The 10,206-nt window shown below is 39.1% G+C and overlaps 1 protein-coding gene across 1 annotated transcript in view; it reads right to left on the bottom strand.

Moving 5' to 3' along the window:
- Positions 1–6,038: 6,038 nt before the first annotated feature.
- lonrf4 (LON peptidase N-terminal domain and ring finger 4) overlaps positions 6,039–10,206 on the bottom strand; it is a 16,239-nt gene continuing 12,071 nt past the window's right edge. The window contains exons 11-12 of the mRNA XM_019884150.1: positions 8,799–8,948; positions 6,039–7,988 (exon numbers count right to left, since the gene is read on the bottom strand). Of these exons, the coding sequence (XP_019739709.1) occupies positions 7,839–7,988; positions 8,799–8,948 (300 nt within the window). The 3' untranslated portion in view covers positions 6,039–7,838. The remainder of the gene's footprint in view (positions 7,989–8,798; positions 8,949–10,206) is intronic.

Below are 10,206 nucleotides of genomic sequence, written 5' to 3'. Positions count from 1 at the left end.
ATATATATATATATGAACACAGGTGTTAAAGTCAAGGACCGGGGGCCAGATCTGGCTCGCCACATCATTTTATGTGGCCCGCGAAAGCAATTCAAATATGTAAACTTCCATGATGCTTGCGAAAGTCTGAACCAAAATTTCAAACTCTCATATATAATGTAATAATTACAATGTTGGATCAATCCATTATTCTTGACTTCTGATGTCAAAACTAGTTATCCATCCATTTGTTGTTTGCTGTGTATGTCATATTTGGAGTTGGTTAAACATTTACCGGTATATGATTTCCCAAAATTCACAGTCATAACGGCTCACCGAGGGAAATCGCAACTACAATGTGGCTTGCGACCAAAACGAGTTTGACACCCCTACCGTAAAATATCAAATAATATATTTTTCCAATTTTACATTGATGGTGGGAATTTTCGGTGATTTGCAAATTTCACGATAGTTGTGAAAGGTGATCAAAACCAACTGGTTTGTCAAGCAGAGTGCAGGGTTCAGCAATGACAGTGGAGCCATTGGGTAATTGTAATGGCAGCTGTCACGCGACTAAACGTTATGTCAACAGAGGCTTCGGGTGTGTGAAATATAAAACAATAAAGATGTCAAAAATATGCCATTTATCCATTTTGAAAAATTACAGCCGTTTTATGCAGCGTTGCTGGATTTTCTTTGGCTCAAAAGCATTTGGACAAATGGCATGATTTGTGAAATACAGTTATTAATGGTTTGTAGTAAATGATGTCCGCAAGTGCTGGGGGCAAATGAGCATGATCAAATTTCATCCCTGGAGATGCTTTGCCAGCTCTTCGTAGCATCCACGTCCACCTGGTCCCGTTAATGGTTCTGCTGTGTGACTGTATTGGGTTAAAATCGAACTCCTAATTTGGCTATTTTAGAATATTCTGTTGAATTGCCCTCATGAACACATTTAATCCCACCGGTCACATTTGTGAAGGACAACAATGATTTAATTTACAGGGCTCGAAATCATTTTTATGACTGATTACCTAAAAGGGCTACCAATGACACCTGATTTTGACTTTTAAATGTCTGGGAAAAATTTGGGATTAAATGGGTTAAGTATTGAGGTAATTTTCAGTGAAGACAACTCATGGGAATGACTGCAGAAGAGAGAAGTGACACTATTAAGAGTTTACATGACAACAAGGTTCTGTTCAGGAATATATTCCTTATTGTGATTTTTTTAGCCCCTCTCTGTTGTTGGTTTTGTTCAAAAACTTGAAACAAAGAATGTAGAATGCTGTTGAAGGTATTTCGTGCTTACTGTGATTACAATCACTTTTCGTGCCCCTTGACCCCCACCTCGGGAGAGTCCCTGAAGGCCGTCAAGTTCCCCCGGGGAGGGACTCTTATCTCAAGATTTACGCACAGCGGGAGAGGTCTGGACTTTCCCAACATGCCAAAATCGGATTGCATCGACCTTTCTTTGTTTCCAGGATTTGCATGGAGGCGTAACTCCCCGCCTCTCATTATTATATTGTCTCTATATATTCTCATAACTGTATTTTTTCTGGGTTCCTGACGAAATCTGAAACTCTCAGGAGCCCGAATCGATTCGTAAACTGCAGAAAAGAAAAATAAAACCTTCGAAGGCACTGTTCATCGTCTCCAGCCTGTATTTGGATAACCGACATCCTCATCATCCAAAATTAACGAACACGCGGAGGAAGAGAAAGGCCGACTCTCCCCCAACAGTTCAATCCAGCGAAACAATTCAAGCACAGGAAAGCTCGATCAACTTTGCCACAGCAATATGACATATTTTCCACATTCACCAAATTGGAGAGTTTTGCCAGACCTTCATTGCATTGACCTTCACACGACTGCTTGTTTTCCTGCCCTTTCTTTTGTATTCAGTGAGTGAAAAAGTCCATTCGGTTGAGATCAGATCACTTATGTGGCCAGTAAAAAAATTAAATAAAATCCTTCAACATACAACCGAAGCAACTCAGACTTCCTGAAGGCAAACAACTTGAATAGTCAATGACTCAGTTAGTCACCTCATCTCAATACTACAGAGTATACTTTTAAATTGAAAATGATGGTTATACATAATAAACGTTGGTATGGCATTTCTTATCTTTGAGAACTTGGCTGAGCTGATCTGAATGGTACAATTCTTCGACACTACACTCCTTGAAAACGCATTCACTTATTAACTAAGTGCTAAAATACGTTTGGCTCCAACGACTAAGTCAAAGTTGTTGGGCCTGCAATGTCTCTTCTACTTCATTCAGAAGGCGTTTTGTTGATGTTGAGGCCAATCACGTCGCCAAAGACGTTTATGCGCACCGAAGTAAAGTTGGATCCACGTGATTGTTCAAAGTGGGGGCTAGTAAGAGGTCTGGCTAAACCTTATTGATTACTTAATTGATTCGGAGTTGTGTCCATAAAGTGTAAGTGCATATTATGAGGCTGATAATGTCAGCATTCGACTGCAGGCAAAAGGTCAAGTTTACAAACAATTCAATAAACTCTTTTTAGGGAAAATGTCAAGCATTTTATTGCTATTTGAGATTATATTTTTCACGAGAAACCTTTACAGCGGATTTGGAATTAGAAAAAGACGGGCAATTCTTTAGGTAGTTACTCGGTAAAATAAAATGTTTTTTTTTTGTAGACAGGGATCATGTATTAACTCTGGGGGTATTGTTTTGACACATTTCAAACATCTCACATGGAGTCATTACAAGTGGCTGCATCTGCCTCTTTGCCCTTCAGATACTCGATATTTGGCAACGCACGCGCACTTGATACATGCAAGTGTTATTTCCAAATGAAAGAAGCCCAACAGCCAGGTGTGTGTCACCGCAGGAGGTAACGCTCTCAACCAGCAAGCCGGTTGCACTACTTCATGTCTCCAGCAGCGCCACACTGCTTCCTGTTTCCCCTTCACTCCATCTCTCAGCAGGCAATCTTGATCCACTGCATTTTTATTTTTTATTTGTTTTTTTGTTTTTTTTCAAGCAGAACAAATCCGAACTTGTTTATTTTTTTTTTAATCCCTTTAGCCCACATTCCCTGAGTCAACGTTGCAGCAGTGGCTTATTTTGTCACATTCACATGCAAATAGAATAGACAAATAGATTATTTTCAACGATTGTAGACATATCTTAACAATTTAGGAAATTCAGCTTCTTTGAGTTTACAAACCAAAAAAACAAACATCAGCCAAACTGAGCCTCTTCCCCCACCCCTTTATAACACACCTCTTGTATCTTGAATAATTCAAGTCCCGGGTGTCACTTTCTTTACTGTGGAAAGGGAAAATAATTCTCACTTCAAATACAAAGTTTGTCCAATGTTTAATTATAATGGTCAACCCACAGGTGACATTCAGCATTTGAGGGCCAGGATGTGTTCCTATGACAACAGTGTTACATTTGTTTTTCTTCTGCTGCTGTGTTGCTTTCTTGCTTTAAGGCTGAGAGCAGCCTCATCAATTTCTGTAGACACACCCGAGTGAGTTGTGCCATAATTACGTCAAATAATTAGTCAATATTCTTTTGCTTTTCGGGGCCGTGATTGAAAACAGTCTCTTGCAATTGACAATCTGACATAAATCTGCCACCCACCAATTCCATCCCAATCCAAAATATCCCCTCTGGGGAAGATTTCTTCCTCATTTCTGTCTCTTTGAGAAAAATGTTGCCTGCTTAACAGCAGGACTGCAACAACACACATAGCCCAAAACACATTTCAGCATGCACACAGAGTAATTCCCCTCTTTGCAATAACTCCTACAAAACGCCTGTCATCCTTACTCATAGCATACACTAGCAGGGAGTCAGCACAAGCCGATGGATCAATTTAGTGGAGAAAAGCTGCAGTTTTCTTCAAATGTAATGGCCTTTGATGTCGATGCTGAGCTGCTTTACAGAGCCTCATAGACGCTAGTGACACGTCTTTGTCATTTGCCTGCTTCCTATGCAGAGGATGTTTGGCTGGAAACACTTTGTGCTGTACTGCTTTGCTCCTTGTTCATTGAGACGTGTGGATCACGCACACCTACTCACATGTTCTCCTGTCACTCTTCCCTTCAGGTTCAAAAACCATGCACATTCTTGCTTTGTGTCATTGATAGGCTCTTGCTGTCGGCTAAAAACTTATGACACGTGGTCATTTCATCTAGGAAAAGCCGTGCGTAATTATTAGACAGTTTATAATGGGCGATTGACGTGCACTTGTGGCGCATTGCTATTCTGTTACAGATACAGAGTGCCCCCTGGTGGTTGGCTGGCTTCACTATACTTTTTTTACCTTTTCAAATCCAAGCAAGTGTCGCCTGTGCTGAGGAAATAACTCTGGGTTCCACAAAAGTGTGCAAATGCAGAAAATCGGGTAGTTCGGTAATAATCAGATTCATATAAAATACCACTGGAAGGAGAGAATGATTAGCTTACCAAATGTGTCTTAAGCAATAAGGGTTTCATCAATCAGTCATTTTACAGCTCTGTGCATTATCAAATCAGTCTTCATTCAATGCTAGCTGCTGTAATCATGCTAATTATAATTTCGATCCGTAAAAATTATGTAATTCTCCTTCTTTTACTCTTCGACAGCAGCAGAACTTCAGTTGTCTCAATAATTGTTTCCATGGTGATCTGCGAGAGACCTTTTATACTCTGCCATCAGTCCTCAGCTGAACCAAATGATGAAGTGCTGTGTACTGCAAAAGAGCGCAGCACTTCCATTTGGCTTGTGATAGAAAATACATCCTCACCCCACTCAAAAAATGCCACTTTGAGCTTTAAAAATATTTATTTATAACATTGAAAAAATTTGCAAATGGGATATCAGACAAAGATTAATCAGAGAAAATGTCTTCATCCACCTTGGTTTGGGGGTGGAGGGATACAAATCAAAGAGAAATGGACAAAACTGTCTTGTAGTTTCTTTTGACATGTGTTACCGAGACCGTGAGAAACTCATATCACCCATGAGACCACATTGCCCACTATTCAGAAGCGTTCCTGTAAAGAAATCCCAATTGTGTGGAAAGTGCCTTTTATTGTGTCTGTGTCTGGGTACAATGGATTGAGGTGAAAGTACATTTTTTTAAAATTGTTCGAGGACAATCACTAAGTAGTCCAGTTACATGGAAGTTAATGATTGTCTGTAAAGGTAAAACAGAATGGGAATTAAAAATGACAATTAAAATGAACCCTTTCATGCACCAATAATGATAACCTGTAACCTGATAACATGATAAACCGTCCACTGTAGAAACCGCTATCCCTGCAAGGGTTCAGTACACATTTTTGAGCCTGCATTCACCAAATACTATATGCGATTGCTGATCCAAATGCTTAAAATATCCTACACAAGCGCAAAAGTGCGTTCTTCAATTGCAATGAAAACTGGTACTACTGCACATTATTCATTAAAGAGAGGCCAAGTGTAATAAAGCAAAGCTGCATCATTTGGTGGGCAAAAGATGGAAAAAAACAAACAAACAAACAAAAAACCTCAATTGTATTGCCAGATGTGAGATGAAGCCACCAATGGATGATTGCCACCAGTACCGTCAACTTGTGTTGCACCAATGAGACCAATGTCAGCAAGGAGCTGTTATGGTTGCTTTTGCTGCTTGAAAAGTGGTACTTTTTTTCTCAGGCCAGTGTGAGAAAAAAGTCACTTACCCAATTGTGTCAACCGATCTTTTCATTGTATTGATGCTTCATTCAGTAGAATATGCTATTTTAGCACATATCAAGTCTTGCTTTGTTGTTCTAAAGACAAATCACACTTGCATAGCTGAAGCTGTTAACGAGTAAAATTGCAAGTGTGATTCATCATACAAAGGCCAGTACGAACAGTAATTTGAATTTTACATTTTAATGTTACAAAACACACGTGAACTCAAGAGTATTTCTGTAAATCTTACAATGTATGGCACATTTGAGGTTAAAAAAAAAGTATACTTATAGCCCGTTAAGCCTTTTACGAATTAACAATCCATGGAATGTAGCACTTTATCCGTATAAAATGAAGCCACAAAGACAACTATATGTTATGTTACGTACAACCTTTAAGACTTGCAGAATTTTCACACTCAAAGGCACTCCAAACCAATATGAATGATGGCAGAGAGGCCCCTGCTCAAGTGATGGGACACTGGGCCACCGGCGTTATTGTAGATTATCACCATGGAGATTTATCGCTACTTAGACCATGGCCATTTCATCGAGCGGTTTTCCCTCAGTACATGACGCTGAGCAGTCGAGATGGAGCTGGCATGTTGGCCTCCATAGCGTCATCGTAAAACCAAAAGGTTGCCAGTCAATGAAATCTACACATTAATCCTTATTACAGATGACAGACGATTCGAACAATGACGCCTGTACTTGACTATCCACTGGTAATGCATGCACCAAAAAAAAAAAAAAAAAATCAAGGCTGTCAAATTCGGCCTCTTTAACGATATCTTAATTGTCCAACAAAAAGGGATCAACAACATGAGTGAGCAACCTGGTTGTTGGCTTTCATTAAAAAAAACCTTCAAGTAGGTGCGAATTTACACAGAACACAAACATTATTATTGCAACAATCACTCATATACGAAACGGGGGTAGTTTCATATTCCAAAGTACAAAACGCTGCATTCCAAAATGGCGGCCAGGGATAAGGGAATACAAGCAAAAGGTCAACTTGGGCACGGAACAATTAGTCTGCAAAGCCAAAAACTTGAGGTGCAGCGATTAATCGTGAACTAATCGATCATCACATTGATCCATATTTATTTTTAATAATCCATAAATCGTTTTGATATATTTTTTTGGTTCATTGTATTGACAAAATGCAAGTTGTACAAATGCCTGGAATCTCAGCTTCTCAACGGTAAACATTATCAGATTTCTGTAGTCCCCCGTAATATAATATTCGCTTTTCATTTGAAAAATAATGATCACAATTTTGCCTATTTTCTGACACATCACCGACCAAACGATTAAGTGAATCAGATTTGCTTGTGTATTTTGTGAACTGTCATGTGAAATAATGTCCTGTTTTTCAAGAAAGGGATGCAAATTAAAACATGCTCCTTTTTTTTTTTAAATCGGATTCATCGATTAATCGACAAAATAATCAACAACATAATCCATTATTGAAATAACTGTTAATTGCAGTCCTGAAATGAATATTTGTTTCTCGCGTGTCAAGAATTTCATCGGCTCTTCAACTGCGACTTGAAACTGTAATTCACGACATTCTCATTCTTTATCTGCTTGTCGATGGAAGTCTTTTGTGCGAAAACTGGAGAGTATGTTTGTTTGAGCTTGTTTTCGCCAGCATTCTGACACGGTGCGTGGTTAATGAAACTGTTGTCTCCATGTGTACTGTTCCAACCCTGAATTATTCGTAACATGGATCAATTTTGAGTTAGCGCTCAATTGAATTTGTTGAATGCCTCTTTTCGCTGTAAACCACACAAGAATGTGGCAAACGACGCTGCAGGGATTGTGTGTTGTGACAGTCCTTTTTTATATATATAACACACACACACACACACACACACACACACACACACACACACACACGTATTCACAATGATATAAAGCGAGTAAGAGGCAAGCTTTAAATAACTTCTTAGGGTCTTTTCATAAATTACTATTTATGGTTTTGGCCATATGATTTGGCCTTGAGGTGTGACATAAAAACAGTCCCTTTGTGTTTCAGAGTAGTTAAGCCCCAAAACTGACATAAGTGAAGTCAGAACTTCTGAGCTTCACTCAAGTACAGCATTATGTATGTACGTAATCTTGACCCCTCGCTCGGCCTTTTATCCCACAAATTCCACCAGGCTGCTGTGTTTAGCTCTGAGAGAAGTACTCAAGGATGAGGCGGAGGTGACCTAGCCGGTCTTTAAGCGAAGAAAGAGAGAGGACTGTGGTTTCATAGGCAGGGTCCAGCTGGAGGACAGACAGCAGCCACCAGCACCAAGCTGGACCGTTGGACGAGGCCTGAAGAAAAATGTAATACATCAATACATCAGCTGTTATTTAAGGGAAATGCACATATCGAGCAAGACTCAAACAAAGGCTTATAATATTCTTCCTACTCTGAGAAAAAGTGTTGTATTGACCAAACCTAATTTCAACTTTCTTCTTCTATTTTTTTTATTTTCATGTAAGTGCAACACGGCACCACATAACTGCTAAGAGGCCAAAGCATGCACAGCCGCTATTTATTTGTATTTATTGTTTTCTTTTTCAATTGCCCTTTTCTTGTTGTGATTTGAAGTCATACTGTAAGTTGAGTCGTGTTAGTTGAATGAATGCAAACTTTTGAAATCAATGATTAACCGTGGTTACTGATCGGGATTTTACCATCAATCAAAATAATCATGACTATTATTTTTTTCCATAATCTCACCACGCTTGTTGAATGCGTATATGAGACGGAAAGACGTGTTCATGGGAAATTGTTTTTGAACTTTTGAAACATGATATTGCCTGATGTCAGTTCTTATCACACAATTTCAAAGACAACGCACCCTTCAAGGATTCTGAAAACGTAAAAGCGTCCTAAACTCAATTAATAAGAACAGTAACTAGGCCTCTATTGAGAGAGTATGAATAATTTCAGACACTGAAGCTTGATATCCAAATGTATGAATTAATGAAAATTACCTTAAATTACATTTAAATGCTTATTTGACAATAGCCACATTGTTGTACACACATGAATTGTATGTGTTAACTGTGTGGTACTTAATTGCTTTAAGAAATGTTCAGCGAATGTCGATTGACATTTCAGTCAAAAGCCCCTACCTGAATGTTCTCCTCAATATTAGGCATGATGCCATACTGTCTGTTGATCTGTTCTCTCATGCGGCCGCCAAGCCGCTGATACCAGTCCTGGGCCTGTTGGTAAACGCTGTCGTGGAGACGCTGCAAGAGTTCCAGTTCACTCCCTTCGACCTGCGGAAAGGTGGAAGTCATTTAGTTGATCCAAATACACTCGGGGGGGGGGGGACACGGGAGCTCCTTGAGCAAGTCATACCTTGACGTCCTCCACATATTCGATATCAGCCGTGTGGTAGCCATCTCGTAGGCCTCTTTTCAAAACTCTGAACCTGTTGCTCCCCACACTGTCCACATAGGAGCGGCCATCTGGCAGTAGGTCCAGGCTAAGGATCTCCAGCATGCAGCCATAGTCAGCAAAGCTTGGGAAATGCAAAGGGGACATGGTGAATTGAGTAACTACATTCATGACATTGTACAGCATGAACAAATCAGTATTTGTGTCACCTTCTTGTGACAAAGTCCCAAGCATGGAGCCTTGCCCACCCCCAAAAAAAATGAAAGAAAGAAAGAAAGAAAGATATAACTTTTTAAACCTTTCAGGACATGCAACAGATAGTAGGGGATTAAAGTAACAAAAGGCGTTTTAAATAGTAAATAGTAGTGGTGTTCATATAAATGACTGTAGTTTCAATACGTCATACATCTTAGGTAAAATATATATTTTTTTTTCCAAATATTTTTCAAAAAAATTATCCTTCATTATTTGTGCGTACGCATAGTTTGAGGAGGTTCGAAAGTTGTTCGCGGAATACGCACAAATTAAAGTACGAAAATACATCTTACGTTCGGACGCATGTCTTGCGCACAAACTGTTCATAAATGAGGGCCATCCGATTCTTATATATTATTAGGTTGTTGTGTTACAGGAAATATTTTCTACAATCCTCCTTTTGATATTTATATTATAGTGTGGCCATTCTTTACATCTGTCATTGCATAAGACAATTTTTAGCACATTAATTATATTAGTACGGTGCAGTGAACGTATGGAGAGATACTAGCCCTGCCACTGGTTCATAAATGAGGGCCATCCGATTCTTATATATTATTAGGTTGTTGTGTTACAGGAAATATTTTCTACAATCCTCCTTTTGATATTTATATTATAGTGTGGCCATTCTTTACATCTGTCATTGCATAAGACAATTTTTAGCACATTAATTATATTAGTACGGTGCAGTGAACGTATGGAGAGATACTAGCCCTGCCACTGCATTGCGTGGGACACAATGCTAAAGAACAATGTCTCTTTCCTTTTAAAATGTAATTATTGAGCGTGTATTACAGTTCTTTTTTTTTGACAGAGAGACTGAACCTTTATGCAGTAACATCACAATATGAGCCACAGCTGTAAAAAAAGAATATATATATA

Source organism: Hippocampus comes, unplaced genomic scaffold (genome assembly GCF_001891065.2).
Source record: "Hippocampus comes isolate QL1 unplaced genomic scaffold, H_comes_QL1_v1.1 scaffold156, whole genome shotgun sequence".
NCBI classification, from domain to species: Eukaryota; Metazoa; Chordata; class Actinopteri; order Syngnathiformes; family Syngnathidae; genus Hippocampus; species Hippocampus comes.
Note: the sequence above shows the minus strand (reverse complement) of the source record. Positions and strands in the feature narration are given on the sequence as shown.